The sequence below is a fragment of the Phocoena sinus genome, chromosome 1 (genome assembly GCF_008692025.1).
Source record: "Phocoena sinus isolate mPhoSin1 chromosome 1, mPhoSin1.pri, whole genome shotgun sequence".
Classification (NCBI taxonomy): domain Eukaryota; kingdom Metazoa; phylum Chordata; class Mammalia; order Artiodactyla; family Phocoenidae; genus Phocoena; species Phocoena sinus.
The window spans coordinates 8761465-8778804 of NC_045763.1; the positions used below are offsets into that span (position 1 = coordinate 8761465).

Genomic DNA, 17340 nt, shown 5'->3' on the forward strand with positions numbered 1-17340 from the left:
GATGGGAGGGCGGCATGTATGTATATACTGGGCTTCCTTCATCATGTGTGCCTTGTGAGGTCAGAATGCTCTGTCTTGAAATTCTTAATGATTTTTGAACAAGAGGTCCTGCATTTTTATTTTGCACTGGGCACCAAAATCATGTAGTCAGTCCTGTGTCCATATATGTTATATGTGTATTATAACGCTCACTAATACGAAGAATGTGTAGCACAAAACTTACAAATAATAATAAAATACACGATACTCTTTATTATAAATTCCATATAGCCAGTTGATTCTAACAGTATGCTTTCTTTGATACTGTGTAGCCTCTGTGGTTGCATTGACCAATGAGTGTAGTTCCAACATGACTGTTGGTTGATATTATCTTTTTTTTTTTTTTTAAAATATGGGCTTCCCTGGTGGCACAGTGGTTAAGAATCCACCTGCCAATGCAAGGGACATGGGTTCAAGCCCTGGTCCAGGAGGATCCCACATGCTGCGGAACAACTAAGCCCGGGCGCCACAACTACTGAGCCCGCATGCCACAACTACTGAGCCTGCGCTCTAGAGCCCGTGCTCCAGAACAAGAGAAGCCACTGGAATGAGAAGCCTGCACACCGCAATGAAGAGTGGCCCCCGCTTGCCGCAACTAGAGAGAGCCCACAGCAATGAAGACCCAATGCAGCCAAAAATAAATAAATAAAATAAAACAAAAAATATATGTATTTTAAAATATTTATTTAGGCTGTGCTGGGTCTTAGTTGCGGCTCGTGGGATCCTCGTTGTGGCATGCGAGATCTTTAGTTACGGCATGAGAACGCTTAGTTGCAGCATGCATGAAGGATCTAGTTCCCTGAACAGGGGTCAAACCCGGGTCCCCTGCATTGGGAACGCGGAGTCTTACCCACTGGACCACCAGGGAAGTCCCAGTATTATCTTTTACGTTAAGGAGTAGGTGGAAAGTGAAACAATCGAGATATATTGAACTTCACTAGTTCGTCAATGACATGAATGGCTTCTTTGCTGAATTGGATAATATTCTAATACTGGAAGTATATTTCCTCAAATTTTTGCTGCTACTCAAAACGAAACAGCTACAGAGTTGACACACTTAAAACTTAATCCGGGCCTTCCCTGGTGGCGCAGTGGTCGAGAGTCCGCCTGCCGATGCAGGGGACACGGGTTCGTGCCCCGGTCCGGGAAGATCCCATATGCCGCGGAGCGGCTGGGCCCGTGAGCCATGGTCGCTGAGCCTGCGCGTCCAGAGCCTGTGCTCCGCAACGGGAGAGGCCACAGCAGTGAGAGGCCCGCGTAACGCAAAAAAAAAAAAAAAAAAAAAAAAAAATTTAATCTGCATTATTAACTTTTCTCTGTCACTTTCTTAATTCCAGATGATGTACAAAAAATTATGAAGCATTTGCTGATTTGTGTGGTATGAATACTCCCATGATGGGAGATTTCAAACCACCAGCGGATATCACTGAATGAACAGGTAGGAAGAGATAAGCAGCAGCACATCATTATGTAGTATTTCCACAATGCAGATAAAATAGACATAAATAACCTGAAGAGCATAAATGGTAAAGTGTAGTGAAATAATTAGGAAGTAATGAGTTTTGAGTATTTGTTACCTTGGCTTTTAATATAATGGATCTACTTGCAAGTTTGTATAATTTAATTTAATTTTTTTTTTTTTCAGTACGCGGGCCTCTCACTGCTCTGCCCTTTCCTGTTGCAGAGCACAGGCTCCAGACGTGCAGGCTCAGCGGCCATGGCTCACGGGCCCAGCCGCTCCGCGGCATGTGGGATCCTCCCGGACCGGGGCACGAACCCACGCCCCCTGCATCGGCAGGCGGACTCTCAACCACTGCGCCACCAGGGAAGCCCTAATTTAATTTTTAATAATGCCTTTGCTTAATGACTGCTCACAAAATTCCTAAAAATCTAACAATTGGCTCTCTCCAGCCAGAACAAGCTACAGATATGGACCATAAGCTCCCAGAAGGCAGGAAATGGAGATACAAAGCTGGCCAACTGGTGGGTGGGGAGGAGGGCAGTTCTGTGCATGAATAAGTAAATAAATTAGAAGAAAGATAAAAAGGCAGTCAGGGCAGTATATGGAATATGCATAATAAAAAGTGGGAATTATTGCTGTTGTGATTATTACCAGAGCTAATAATTTCTTTTTTAAAATTTTAGTTTAGTTTTTTTAAATTGAGCTATAGTTGATTTACAATATTGTGTTAGCTTCAGGTGTACAGCAAAGTGATTCAGATACATATGTATATATTCTTTTTCAGATTCTTTTCCATTATAGGTTATTACAAGATATTGAATATAGTTCCCTGTGCTGTACAGTAAATCCTTATTTATCTATTTTATATATAGTAGTGTGTATCTTTTAATCCCATACTCCTAATTTACCCCTCCCCCCTTTCTCCTTGGTAACCATAAGTTTGTTTTCTGTTTCTGTGAGTCTGTTTCTGTTTTATAAAAAAGTTCATTTGTATTATTTTTAAGATTCCCCCTATGTGATATCATATAATATTTGCCTTTCTCTGTCTGACTTCACTTCGTATGATACTCTCTAGGTCCATTCATGTTGCTGCAAATGGCAATATTTCATTCTTTTTATGGCTGAGTAATATTCCATTTTATATATATCTTTATCCATTCATCAGTTGATGGACCTTTAGGTTGCTTCAATGTCTTGGCTAAGCTAATAATTTCCTAGACATCGTCATTCCCCATTTCAGAGCTTCGGTTTTCTCATTTGGAAAGGAAGTTTAATTACACCTTTCTTATCACCCTCAATGTGCTCCCTGATTTTTAGCCGTTTTATTCACTGCTGCGTGCAATAGTAGGTGTTCAGTAAATGTTGCACACAGTAGGCTTTCAATAAATGCGTGCTGAGTGAAAAAAAATGAATGAGTCCTATTTCCGTGAGAGAAAGCTCTTGGTAAGTCGTAAAGCGACACGCATTCGTGGCCCTTCTCGAGATACTAAGTGAGGCTGTTTCCAGCAAGTCCGGGAGCAACTGCCGCTCGCGGACCGTCGGGGAGAGGAAGGGCTGGACCGCTAGGTCGCTGCACTGTCCCGGCCCCGCCCCCGCCCCAAGCCCCGGCCCCGCCCTCAGCCTGGTCCCGCCTTCAACCCCGCCCCGGCCCGGGCCCGCGCGTCCCGTCCCTGTTTCCCGGCGGGCCTACAGTGGCGGGTGCCCAAGATGGTCGCTCCCGCGGCTGCGTAGAGGCGGCAGCGGTTCAGTCTCGGGCTGTAGGGCGAGGCGGGCGTCTGGAAGCGGTCCTCGCCCAGGTGACAGGAGGTCGGGGAGGTGCCGCCGAGCCTCGTGGGGTGCCAGGCCCGCTCGCTGCCGTCCCCGGGCCCCGCCGCCTCCCTGTCCCTGCCCCCGGGTGGAACCGAAGAAGGTCAGGTCCGCCGCCCCGCCTGTACTCGCCTCAGGGCGGACGCTGTGTGTGGGTGGCTCACTGTTTAACATTGACTTCACCCGAGTGCGTTCTCCATGGCGGCCTTGCAGGTCCCGGGGGAGAAGGTTAACATCCAGGCAGGAGAGACGGCCAAGGTCGGGGACAGGGACCTGTTGGGGAACGGCTGTCCGGAGCAGGACAGACCGCCGCAGCGCTCGTGGAGGCAGAAGTGCGCCTCCTATGTTCTGGCCCTGCGGCCCTGGAGCTTCAGTGCCTCACTCACCCCGGTAGCCCTGGGCAGTGCCCTGGCCTACAGATCCCAGGGCGTCCTGGATCCCAGGCTACTGGTGGGTTGTGCCGTAGCTGTCCTCGCTGTGCACGGGGCTGGAAATTTGGTCAACACTTACTACGACTTTTCCAAGGGCATTGACCACAAAAAGAGTGATGACAGGACACTGGTGGACCGAATCTTGGAGCCCCAGGATGTCGTCCGGTTTGGAGTCTTCCTCTACACCTTGGGCTGTGTCTGTGCTGCTTGCCTCTACTACCTGTCCCCTCTGAAACTGGAGCACTTAGCTCTCATCTACTTCGGAGGCCTGTCTGGCTCCTTTCTCTACACAGGAGGTAAGAATTGGCCTGTTTGCTGTGCTGCAGGTCTTGGTTGCAGGTGTCGGAAACTGCGGTTTGCATAGGAATTATAGGGTTAGTGGAGAGGTGTCAAAGGTTATTTTATTTTTTCTTTGGCGCACCATGTGGCCTGCGGAACTCCCCCCTACTCGGGATGCAAGTGGCGCCCCCTGGGAGTGGAAGCTGGAGTCTTAACCACTAGACCACCAGGGAAGTCCTCAAAGGTTATTTTCTGAATTAGGCCACTTTATGTGAAATCTATAATGTTTGGGTCGTGTGGATTTGGGGGGTAGCATTCCTGGCTTGGCTTATGGATGTTAGGAATAACTTATATATGGAAATTTTTTGTGTCTAGTTTCCACTGGTTGGTCATACCTTATAATGCCACAGTTTCAAATTTTAGTGTAATTAAATTTGAAAAGCTCAAATTATACACCTGATTATTTTCAGCTAGTTTGCTAGGTGATCCCTTGCAGCAGGCTGATTAAGGTAGTGATGGGCTGGTGGTTAAGCCCTATTTATTGAGCACCTATTATGTGCCAGGCTCTGTTCTATGTGAACACAGCAGTCAAGTCCCTGCCCTTGTGGAAGTGATTTTATATATCATGAGAAGAGACAGAAAATAAAAATAGTAAATTATCGGTAGGATGACCAACATCCTGGTTTGCTCAGCACTGAGTGTTCCTAAGATGTGGGGCTTTGGAAACCAGGAGAGTTCCTGGTAAGCCAGGATGAATTTGTACCTTGGTTACAGTACCTGAAAAGAAGATAAATGCTATAGGAAAAAGAAGGAGAGCAAGGAGGGAGGACACAGCTGTCTGCTTTAACTAGTTTGATCAGGGTAGGCCTCTTAAAGAAGGTAACATGTGAACAAAGATTGTAAGAGGCGACAGGTGAGGGAGTTGCCTGAGCAGATATCTGGAGGAAGAGTATCTTGGAACAGCAGTTGCCAAAGGCAGGAGTGTCCCTGAAGGGTTGGAGGAACAGCATGGAGTCCAGGGTGTGAATGAGGGAGAGAGTAAAAGGAGGAAAAGTAAGAGAAGTTCGTTGTGGGGGGGCAGGGTGGCACAAAAATGCTGTAAGCCTTAATGTTTTAAAAGAATCACTCTGGCTAAGGTACTGAGAATGGATAAAGAGGGGTAAGGGTAGCAGCAGGTGCACCCAGAGGAGGCTGTTGAGTAAACCAGGCAAGGGATGTCTGGTGGCTTGAATCAGGGTGGGAGTAGTGGAGAGGGACGTAGTCAGATTCTGAATTTATTTTGAAGGTAAACAGGGTTTTCTGATAGCTGGGATGTGAGGCAGGAGAGAAACAGAGAAATTAAACATAACTCTAAGGTTTTGTCCTGAGTAACAGGAATAGTGGTGTTGATGTCTAGTGAGAGAGAGAAGGTTGAACATAGGTCTGTGGAGAGAAAGTTGAGAAATTGACTTTGGACATCTTAATGTATTAGATCTCCAAGGGGGTGTCAAGTTGATAGTTGGGTATGAGTCTGATTTTGGAGAAGAGGTCTGAGCTGGAGATAGAGACATTTGGGAGTCTTGCACATAGATAAAGTGGTATGACTGGGGGAGATCCCGGAGCGGGGGCAGTGTTGATAGACCTGAGGGTGAGCCCCGGGGCACTCCAACATTAAGAGGTGGGGAGAGTAGAAGGAAGGCAAAGGGAACTGCAGTGGAGCATCTGGCGGAGAAAGAAGAAACGCAAGAGACTATGGTATCCTGGCAGCCAATTGTAAAAAGTTCACTGAGGGAAATCAGCAGGGTGCTGAAATAGAATGAATGTATCAGGTAGTGGTGGATGGAATAGGTCCTCTCTGTGAAGGTAACACTTAAACTAAGACTTGACAGATAAGGAGCCAGCCATGGGCAGAATTGGGGTCTGATTTGGGTCCTTCAGGGATGAAGGAACAGCAAATGCAAATGTCCTGGAGTAGGGTAAGACTTGGCATCATTTAGTATCTGCTGAAAGGCCAGCGTGATCAAGAGGAAGACTGAGATGCAGCTGTCGGGGCAGGCAGGGGCTAGATCACGCTGTCTCATAGGGCCTCAGTCTCCGCCGGTTCCTCCTCACTCCCAACCTCCAAGCCTAGTCCTTGGACCTCTCTTCTTTAGCTCCATTTACTCCCTTAGGGATTTTAGCCCGTCTCGTGTCTTCTATTGCCATCTATTAAGCTGGTGACAAATTTCTACCTCCAGACCAGATCTTTCCACTAAACCCCAAACTCAAATCCAACTTCTTACTGAGTAACTTCTCTGAGAGGTTACAGGCATCTCAAGCTTGACACGTCTGAGACCAAATTCCTCATCTGCTCACACAGAAATCTGCTCTACGCTCAGCTTTCCCTGTATCACTCGATGGCAACTCCATCCTTCTCGTTCTTCAGGCTGAAGATCATGGGCATCATCCTTGACTCTTCTTTCTCACATCTTGCATCCAGACCATCAGCAAGTCTCATTGACTCCACTTCTTTTTTTTTTTTTTTAATTTTTTTTTTAATTTTATTTTTTTATACAGCAGGTTCTTATTAGTTATCCATTTAATACATATTAGTGTATACATGTCAATCCCAATCTCCCAATTCATCACATGCCCCCCACCCCCACCCCCCAGCCGCTTTCTCCCCTTGGTGTACATACGTTTGTTCTCTACTTCTGTGTCTCAGTTTCTGCCCTGCAAACCGGTTCATCTGTACCATTTTCCTAGGTTCCACACATATGCATTAATATACAATATTTGTTCTTCTCTTTCTGACTTACTTCACTCTGTATGACAGTCTCTAGATCCATCCATGTCTCTACAAATGATCCAATTTCATTCCTTTTTATCGCTGAGTAATATTCCATTGTATATATGTACCACATCTTCTTTATCCATTTGTCTGTCACTGGGCATTTAGGTTGCTTCCATGTCCTGGCTACTGTAAATAGTGCTGCAGTGACAATTAGGGTGCATGTGTCTTTTTGAATTACGGTTTCCTCTGGGTATATGCCCAATAGTGGGATTGCTGGGTCATATGGTAATTCTAATTTTAGTTTTTTAAGGAACCTCCATACTGTTCTCCATAGTGGCTGTATCAGTTTACATTCCCACCAACAGTGCCAGAGGGTTCCCTTTTCTCCACACCCTCTCCAGCATTTGTTGTTTGTAGATTTTCTGATGCTGCCCGTTCTAACTGGTGTGAGGTGATCCCTCATTGTAGTTTTGATTTGCATTTCTCTAATAATCAGTGATGTTGAGCAGCTTTTCATGTGCTTGTTGGCCATCTGTATGGAGAGATGTCTATTTAGGTCTTCTGCCCATTTTTGGATTGGGTTGTTTGATTTTTTAATATTGAGTTGCATGAGCTGTTTATATATTTTGGAGATTAATCCTTTGTCTGTTGACTCGTTTGCAAAAATTTTCTCCCATTCTGAGGGTTGTCTTTTCGTCTTGTTTCCTTTGCTGTGCAAATGTTTTTTAAGTTTCATTAGGTCCCATTTGTTTATTTTTGTTTTTATTTCCATTGCTCTAGGAGGTGGATCAAAAAAGATCTTGCTGTGATTTATGTCAAAGAGTGTTCTTCCTATGTTTCCCTCTAAGAGTTTTATAGTGTCCGGTCTTACATTTAGGTCTCTAATCCATTTTGAGTTTATTTTCGTGTATGGTGTTAGGGAGTGTTCCAATTTCATTCTTTTACATGTAGCTGTCCAGTTTTCCCAGCACCAATTATTGAAGAGACTGTGTTTTCTCCATTGTATATCCTTGCCTCCTTTGTCATAAATTAGTTAACCACAGGTGTGTGGGTTTATCTCTGGGCTTTCTATCCTGTTCCATTGATCTATGTTTCTGTTTTTGTGCCAGTACCATATTGTCTTGATTACTGTAGCTTTGTAGTATAGTCTGAAGTCAGGGAGTCTGATTCCTCCAGCTCCGTTTTTCCCCCTCAAGACTGCTTTGGTTATTCGGGGTCTTTTGTGTCTCCATACAAATTTTGAGATTTTTTGTTCCAGTTCTGTAAAAAATGCCATTGGTAATTTGATAGGGATTGCATTGAATCTGTAGATTGCTTTGAGTAGTATAGTCATTTTCACAATATTGATTCTTCGAATCCAAGAACATGGTATATCTCTCCATCTGTTCGTATCATCTTTAATTTCTTTCATCAGTGTCTTATAGTTTTTTGCATACAGGTCTCTTCTCTCCCTAGGTAGGTTTATTCCTAGGTATTTTATTCTTTTTGTTGCAGTGGTAAATGGGAGTGTTTCCTTAATTTCTCTTTCAGATTTTTCATCATTAGTGTATAGGAATGCAAGAGATTTCTGTGCATTAATTTTGTGTCCTGCAACTTTACCAAATTCATTCATTAGCTCTAGTAGTTTTCTGGTGGCATCTTTAGGGTTCTCTATGTGTAGTATCATGTCATCTGCATACAGTGACAGTTTTACTTCTTCTTTTCCAATTTGTATTCCTTTTATTTCTTTTTCCTTCTCTGATTGCTGTGGCTAGGACTTCCAACACTGTTGAATAATAGTGGTGAGAGTGGACATCCTTGTCTTGTTTCTGATCTTAGAGGAAATGCTTTCAGTTTTTCACCATTGACAATAATGTTTGCTGTGCGTTTGTCGTATATGGCCTTTATTATGTTGAGGTAGGTCCCCTCTTTGCCCACTTTCTGGAGAGTTTTTATCATAAATGGGTGTTGAATTTTGTCAAAAGCTTTTTCTGCACGTATTGAGATGATCATATGGTTTTTCTTCTTCAGTTTGTTAATATGGTGTATCACGTTGATTGATTTGCGTATATTGAAGAATCCTTGCATCCCTGGGATAAATCCCACTTCATCATGGCATATGATCCTTTTAATGTGTTGTTGGTTTCTGTTTGCTAGTATTATGAGGATTTTTGCATCTATATTCATGAGTGATATTGGTCTGTAATTTTCTTTTTTTGTAGTATCTTTGTCTGGTTTTGGTATCAGGGTGATGGTGGCCTCATAGAATGAGTTTGGGAGTGTTCCTTCCTCTGCAACTTTTTAGAAGAGTTTGAGAAGGATGGGTGTTAGCTCTTCTCTAAATGTTTGATAGAATTCACCTGTGAAGCCATCTGATCCTGGACTTTTGTTTGTTGGAAGATTTTTAATCACAGTTTCAATTTCATTACTTGTGATTGGTCTGTTCATATTTTCTATTTCTTCCTGGTTCAGTCTTGGAAGGTTATACCTTTCTAAGAATTTCTTCCAGGTTGTCCGTTTTATTGGCATAGAGTTGCTTAGTCTCTCTCTCTACTAAGAGAGTGGTAGTTTCTTAGGATGCTTTGTATTTCTGTGGTGTCTGTTGTAACTTCTCCTTTTTCATTTCTAGTTTTATTGATTTGAGTCCTCTCCCTCTTTTTCTTGATGAGTCTCGCTAATGGTTTATCCATTTTGTTTATCTTCTCAAAGAACGAGCCCTTAGTTTTATTGATCTTTGCAATTGTTTTCTTTGTTTCTATTTCATTTATTTCTGCTCTTTATGATTTCTTTCCTTCTACTAACTTTGGGTTTTGTTTGTTCTTCTTTCTCTAGTTCCTTTAGGTGTGAGATTAGATTGTTTATTTGAGATGTTTGTTGTTTCTTGAGGTAGGATTGTATTGCTCTAAACTTCCCTCTTAGAACTGCTTTTGCTGCTTCCCATAGGTTTTGGATCGTCGTGTTTTCATTGCCATTTGTGTCTAGGTATTTTTTGATTTCCTCTTTGAATCTTCAGTGATCTCTTGGTTATTTAGTAACGTATTGTTTAGCCTCCAGATGTTTGTGTTTTTTACGTTTTTTCCCTGTAATTGATTTCTAATCTCATAGCGTTGTGGTCAGAAAAGATGCTTGATATGATTTCACTTTTCTTAAATGTACTGAGGCTTGATCTGTGACCCAAGATGTGATCTATCCTGGAGAATGTTCTGTGCGCACTTGAGAAGAAAGTGTATTCTGCTGTTTTGGGATGGAATGTCCTATAAATATCAATTAAATCTATCTGGTCTGTTGTGTCATTGAAAGCTTGTGTTTCCTCATTAATTTTCTGTTCGGATGATCTGTCCATTGGTGTAAGTGAGGTGTTAAAGTCCCCCACTATTATTGTGTTACTGTCGATTTCCTCTTTTATAGCTGTTAGCAGTTGCCTTATGTATTGAGGTGCTCCTATGTTGGGTGCATATATATTTATAATTGTTATATCTTCTTCTTGGATTGGTCCCTTGATCATTATGTAGTGTCCTTCCTTGTCTCTTATAACATTCTTTATTTTAAAGTCTATTTTATCTGATATGAGTGTTGCTACTCCAGCTTTCTTTTGATTTCCATTTGCGTGGAATATCTTTTTCAATCCCTCAGTCTGTATGTGTCCCTAGGTCTGAAGTGGTTCTCCTGTAGACAGCATGTATATGGGTCTTGTTTTTGTATCCATTCAGCGAGCCTGTGTATTTTGGTTGGAGCATTTAATCCATTCACGTTTAAGGTAATTATCGATATGTATGTTCCAATTACCATTATCTTAATTGTTTTGGGTTTGTTTTTGTAGGACCTTTTCTTCTCTTGTGTTTCCCACTTAGAGAAGTTCCTGTAGCATTTGTTGTAGAGCTGGTTTGGTGGTGCTTAATTCTTTTAGCTTTTGCTTGTTTGTAAAGCTTTTGATTTCTCCATCGAATCTGAATGAGATCCTTGCTGGGTAGAGTAATCTTGGTTGTAGGTTCTTCCCTTTCATCACTGTAAATATGTCATGCCACTCCCTTCTAGCTTGTAGAGTTTCTGCTGAGAAATCAGCTGTTAACCTTATGGGAGTTCCCTTGTATGTTATTTGTCATTTTTCCCTTGCTGCTTTCAATAATTTTTCTTTGTTTTTAAATTTTGCCAATTTGATTACTATGTGTCTCAGCATGTTTCTCCTTGGGTTTCTCCTGTATGGGACTCTGTGCTTCCTGGACTTGGGTGGCTATTTCCTTTCCCATGTTAGGGAAGTTTTCCTCTATAATCTCTTCAAATATTTTCTCAGGTCCTTTCTGTCTCTCTTCTTCTGGAACCCCTATAATGTGAATGTTGGTGTGTTTAATGTTGTCCCAGAGGTCTCTTAGGCTGTCTTCATTTCTTTTCATTCTTTTTTCTGTATTCTGTTCTGCAGCAGTGAGTTCCACCATTCTGTCTTCCAGGTCACTTATCCGTTCTTCTGCCTCAGTTATTCTGCTATTGATTCCTTCTAGTGTTTTTTTTTATTTCAGTTATTGTATTGTTCATCTCTGTTTGTTTGTTCTTTAATTCTTTTAGGTCTTTGTTAAACATTTCTTGCACCTTCTTGATCTTTGCCTCCATTCTTTTTCCGAGGTCCTGGATCATCTTCGCTATCATTATTCTGAGTTCTTTTCCTGGAAGGTTGCCTATGTCCATTTCATTTAGTTGTTTTTCTGGGGTTTTATCTTGTTCCTTCAACTGGTACATAGCCCTCTGCCTTTTCATCTTGTCTATCTTTCTGTGAATGTGGTTTTTGTTCCACAGGCTGCAGGATTGTAGCGATTCCACTTCTAACATGCATTTGGGACTGGACCACTTCTTGTCACTTCCCACCACGACCACTGTCATCTCCCTCAATTATTGCAGCTGATTCTTTACCTGTCTCTGTGCATGTACCCTTGTCCCTTTCCCAGTGCTCCCAGATCAGCAGCCAGAGTAATCCTGCAGCTGTGTCAGTCGCCTGCTCAAAACTCTCCAGTGGCTCCCACCTCATTAGAGTAAAGGTCGGGGTCTTTACAATGACCCTCAGGGCCGGACATTATCTGCTCCACCCGCAATTCCCCACAACTCTCTGACCTGCTCTCCTCTTCACCATGCTCCAGCCACACTGCCCTGCTAGCTATTTCTGGAACACGCCAGGCATGCTCCTACCTCAGGTCCTTTGAGATGCTGTTTCCTCTGTTTAGAACGCTCTTCCCCCATCTGTGTGTATGATTTGCTTTCTAACTGCCACCCATTTGCTCTAATGTCAGCTTCTACCCTATTTAAAATTACAAAACAATAACAATTTTTTTCTGCAGCAGCTGAGAAAAATAAAATCACACACACACCCTGTGTCTCCCCTACAGTGCCTTCCCTATTGCTCTCCTCTGCTTTTTCTTCATAGCACACATTACTTTCTAACCACATAAAGTACTTACTTTGTTAATTATCTTCCCCCTTAGACTGTAAACTCCCTGGGGGTAGGGATTTCAGTCTCTTTGTTCTCTCCATCATGCCCAGAACAGTGCCTGGCAAGTAGTCAGCACTTAATATTTATTGAATGAACAAATGGAGAGACATTGAAATGTATTGAGCAGGTTAATGACATAATCTGATTTATTTTTTTTTAACGTTGACTTTTATCGATATATAGTTGACGTATGGTGAAATGCATGGATCTTAAGCGTTATAGTTTGATGAATTTTTACAATTACATACAGCTGTATAACCCATACCCCTACCATAATACAGAACATTTCTGTCACCCCCAAAAACTTCCTTGTGCTTTTTCCCTGTCAACCCCACTCTTCCCACCCCATCTAGAGGCCACCACTGTTGCGTGGTCTAGAACATCATGTAAATGGAATCATTCAGTATGAATTCTTGTGCCTGTTTTTGAGTTTCGTTGTGTTGTCATGTGTATCAGTAGTTCCTCTGTATCACTGAGAGGTAGCCATTGTATGGACATACCACAATTTGTTTATCCATTATCCTGTTCAGCGACTTTTGGATTATTTCCATATTTTGGCTATTACGACTGAACATTCATATTCAAGTCTTCTGTGGATATTTGTTTTCATTTTTCTTGGGTAAATGCCTAGGAATCGAATTACTGGGTCATAGGGTAGATGATGTTTAACTTTATGAGAAGCTGCCAAAGTGTTTTTGGATGTGGTTCTACTGCTTTTACCTCCCCACCAGCGAGGCATGAGAGTTCCATTTACTCCACATCCTTTTGATGCCAACATTTTGATTTATGTGTTAAGAAATTCATTCTGGCTGCTGTGTGGAGAACTGGCCCAGTGTTTCACTGTGCTGGCTCACGTGGAAAATGGTGTTGGGAGCAGGGGAGTGCCTAAAAGGAAACTCCCAGGTGGGCCACATCTCTGAATCAGGTGGAGCACATGAGCCTTGGGTCGGACGCTCAGGAAACAGGGCTTTCTGCTCAAGGGCTTTGTCATTTTCTGGTGTCAGATAACCTCAAGAAGCTTTGCTCATGTTGTTTTTTGCCAGGCGATCTAAGGTGGTGTTCTTGGGTACTCTTGCCAGAGGTCAAGAGCCCCGAAGTCTGCTTGGAGAGCTGCAAAAAAATGCAGAAGAAGAGCAGACAGCTGGTGGAGAAATTTGCTAGACTGGTGCTGGGAGCATTCCTGCCTGGCATCTTCCTTGGGCAGGGGTAGTTGCCTAAACGTGTGAGATACCGCACAAGACATCGATTTCCTAATTTAGAATTGGAGCCGAGGTGCTGCTTGAGAGACCTTCCTCCTGGAGGGCATGTCCTCAGACAACCAAGTTACTTATCAAAACACTGCCTGGAGAGTACAGAATTAGTTTGCTGTGTGTTGGGGGTATCAGGGGCCATGCCTGTTATACCCTTTCCTGGAGATGCTTCCTTCCAAAGAATCAAGGGTGGTCCTTTAGCACTAAAGAATCCCAACCACTAGGTGTGGAGGTAAATTTGGGCTGCATCTTGTTCTTTGGCTACCATGCTTTTAGATCTTGTACAGATCATTGTCCCTTATCGTTTTAGGCTGTTTAAAATGCAATTGATGACCCAATAGTTTTTTTTTTAATTTTCTGATCCTGAGGCCATGCCTTGGTAGCTTGATTAGATCAGAGGTTTCCCAAGCTTCTGTAGCAATATATGTGTGGATCACCTCTTTGAGTGGGTGTCTCTCACCCTTTCCATGCTGCTTTGCCTGTTTCAATCCAAGTGGGACATTTTTCATGACCTTGGTTCCAAATTCCAGGTGCTTGTTACTGTAGCTCTGTGTTCAGCTCACCCTTTGTGTCAGGCACTGGGGAGCCAGCTGTTAACTGGCCAGACACAAGGCCCTGCCCTCACTGAAACCTACGGGTTAGTGGGAGAGACAGAGATTAAGAATTAGAAGTGCGGGAATTCCCTGGTGGTCCAGCGGTTAGGACTCTGAACTTCCACTGCAGGGGGCACGGGTTCCATCCCTGGTCGGGGAACTAAGATCCCGCATGCCACACAGTGCGGTCAAAAAAAAAACCACCAAAAACTAGAAGTGTGATGGAGTTTATGAAAGTGGAAGTCAGGGTGCTGTGGAGCATATTGCAAGGGAACCAAATGTGGTCTAGGGCTGAGGAAGGCTGCCTTGAGGAATGGTCTTTAAAGTCTTGAAGGATGAGTAGAAGTTAGCCAGGCAAGGGGTCGGGGTTGGGGGAGTGTCTGAAGGCCCTGAGGAACTGAAAGAAGTATGTGTGGGGGCCAGTTTGAAAGATGGGGATTAGACAGGATTTGAAGTAGATTAGCAGTATGGGAGGAAAAGTTAGGGATTATGTAGTGTTTTAACTTCATGGGAACCAGAGAGGGGAAGCAGTGTTATAAGTTCCCTGTCTTAGCTGTCTTACTCATTATGTGGGTGAAAGTTGCTCTCTGTGGAGTTTGGGAACCCTGAACTTTCGCTGAGATTAACTGGCGATTTTCAGAACCAGAAGATGCTTCCAGAGGTCGTGGCTGAAAAGTAAGAGGCTGGGGTGGGTATTCCGTGAGGGGCTGATCTCAGGGCATTCCTGACAGAAGCAGTGTCTTGCAGGGGTTGGTGGAGGATGAAAGAAACGCAAGCCCTGGACCATAAGACCTGTGAGACCCTCAGGGCTCTCCCGTTGAGCTGTCTGTGACTTGGAACCCCCTGCTCTTTTTTCTTTTTTTCAACGTTTTTCCATTTTTTATACAGTTTTTAAAGGTTACCTTCCACTTACATTTATTACAAAATACTGGCTGTATTCCCCGTGTTGTACAACACATCCTTGAGCCCATCGTACACCCAGTAGTTTGTACCTCCCACTTCCCACCCCTGTTTTGCCCCTCTACCCTCTTCCCCACTGGTAGCCACTAGTTTGGGAGGCCCCCGCTCTTTGTGGCAGGCCTTTGTTGGGGGACAGCAGGAAGGAAAACTCGGGGATGACTCTGAGACTGAACTGGGTGCTTAACGATTAGTCTTCTCTGTCCCTCTGTGCCACTGGAGAAAAAAAGTCAGATTTTGCTCTGGACGGGAGGGGAATGCAACCACTGCCCCGCTTCACAGCCTAAGAATATGCCCCGTGCAGCCACAGCAGCCTGCCTTTTGACTGCCGCGGTTTCCAGCCCCTGATCTCACAGCAGCTCTCTGTGTTTTCTGGCCTAGGAATTGGATTCAAGTACCTGGCTCTGGGAGACCTCATCATCCTCATCACTTTTGGCCCGCTGGCTGTGATGTTCGCCTACGCCGTCCAGGTGGGGTCCCTGGCGGTCTTCCCGCTGGTCTACGCCATCCCCCTCGCCCTTAGCACCGAGGCCATCCTCCATTCCAACAATACCAGGGACATGGAGTCTGACCGGGAGGCTGGCATCGTCACGCTCGCCATCCTCATCGGCCCCACTCTCTCCTACATGCTCTACAACACGCTGCTCTTCCTGCCCTACCTGATCTTCAGCATCCTGGCTGTGCACTGCAGCATCAGCCTGGCACTGCCCCTGCTCACCATTCCCATGGCCTTTTCCCTTGAGAGACAGTTCCGAAGCCAGACTTTCAACAAACTGCCCCAGAGGACTGCCAAACTCAACCTTCTGCTGGGCCTCTTCTACGTTTCCAGCATCATTCTGGCACCGGCAGGCAGTCTGCCCAAACTCTAAGGGGATCAGTAGCCGCACGCCACAACGTGTCCCCCTTTCTTAGAACGTGTTGAAGGCAGAGTGTCTGAGGAGGGAAGGTGATTTGGCAGTGAGGGGCTTAAGGATGGCTTGTGAACGCCCACCTTTTTTATGATTACATTCTTAAAGAGAATGTTTCGTTTTTGTTATTTTGTTCCGTTTTATGGGGACTTCTTGAAACCACTCTGCTGTCAGAACAAGGTAAATTGGACGCATGGCCCTTGTTTTATTTATAATTTCCACTAGAGGGTGTTGTCAGGTCACTTTTAGTGGGCTACGAGGCCCTACGACTTGGTGAAGGAACCGCGCAGGTTGGCCTCCTGTCCTGAAAGAGCCATAGTAACTGGGCCAAGTAACTGGGCCAGTAAAGTGTCCTCTGCTGTTTTGGTCTGGCAGGATGCGTTGATGATCCCCAGTGACAAGGAGTACCTGTCTCTCACCCTGAGCACTTGGGTCCTGAAATACACTACCTTGAGAGAGAAGGCCCCTCATTAACAGCCCGACCGGGCTCTAGGCTTTTTGCCTAAATTGTGATTCAGACCCTTTTGTCCTCACTTCACTTATTGGCACAGTTGAGGAAAAGCATCAGATGACCCTGCAGCAGGACAGTGGAGCCGAGGGCTTGGAAGGAAAGAAAAAAAAACAAAAAAACAACACCTTGGAGGCAGCTGAGAAAATCACTATGCTTTTGGATAGAAACTGGTAGGGCGGCTGGTTTCCCCTTGTAGAGCCCGCTGGCATGACAGGAAGGACTCCCAGCCCTTTCAGTAACTCGCCGCGCTCTGAAGTTGTAGAGGCCCTGGCTGTCCTTGCCGACTACTGAAGGCCCACAAGGCCGCTTCTTCGCCTGCCCCCATCGTGTTTCCTTGCACTCCCCTATGCCCGCCCTCCATTTCTTTCAGGTCCCCATTTGTGTGTCTCCCATCCGTGGAGGCCTGCTGTTTGGGCAGCAGCTTAGCAACTGAGTCAGGGATGGTTGCCCCTGTCCACAGAACCAGAGGAAGAGCAGACCAAGGACAGCAGCTCCTCCATGAGTGAATAAGCCAGTGGTCAAACAGTCCTGACCCAGTTCAGCCAAAATGACAGGCTCATCAGTGAAGAAACTGCATCCTCCTCCTTGAGGACAGACACACAATACTGACCCGGCTTTTCCCAAAGGCTTCCGTTGCCTTGTGCAGAGATAGTTTGTACCCAGGATGGGGGAATTCCAGCATTGATCAAAGCCACCTCTTGTTTCAGTGGCTGTGAAGTATAACTTCTGGGCTAGAATTGCTTGGTTGCATTGGGTCCAAGACCAAAATAGATTGAGACCATCGTCATCATGCTTTTCTGTTGTGATTATAGCCATTCTGATAGGTATTTCAGGGTCTTGGCCCGCAGAAAATGACATCAGAACTAGCTCTTAATCCTTAAAATCAGGCCAATTACG

General features: G+C 44.6%; 1 protein-coding gene across 1 annotated transcript; it reads left to right on the forward strand.

Moving 5' to 3' along the window:
* Positions 1–3162: 3162 nt before the first annotated feature.
* UBIAD1 (UbiA prenyltransferase domain containing 1) lies at positions 3163–16543 on the forward strand. Its single transcript, XM_032612377.1, has 2 exons — positions 3163–4034; positions 15406–16543. Exons 1-2 carry the CDS (start codon positions 3506–3508, stop codon positions 15891–15893), a joined length of 1017 nt encoding a protein of 338 aa, XP_032468268.1. The 5' UTR covers positions 3163–3505; the 3' UTR covers positions 15894–16543.
* Positions 16544–17340: the final 797 nt, after the last annotated feature.

Coding starts and splice junctions, on each gene's coding strand:
- UBIAD1 (XM_032612377.1), top strand. CDS start 3,506: ATGGCGGCCTTGCAGGTCCCGGGGGAGAAGGTTAACATCCAGGCAGGA. Junction 4,035..15,405: donor CTCCTTTCTCTACACAGGAG/GTAAGAATTGGC, acceptor TTTCTGGCCTAG/GAATTGGATTCAAGTACCTG.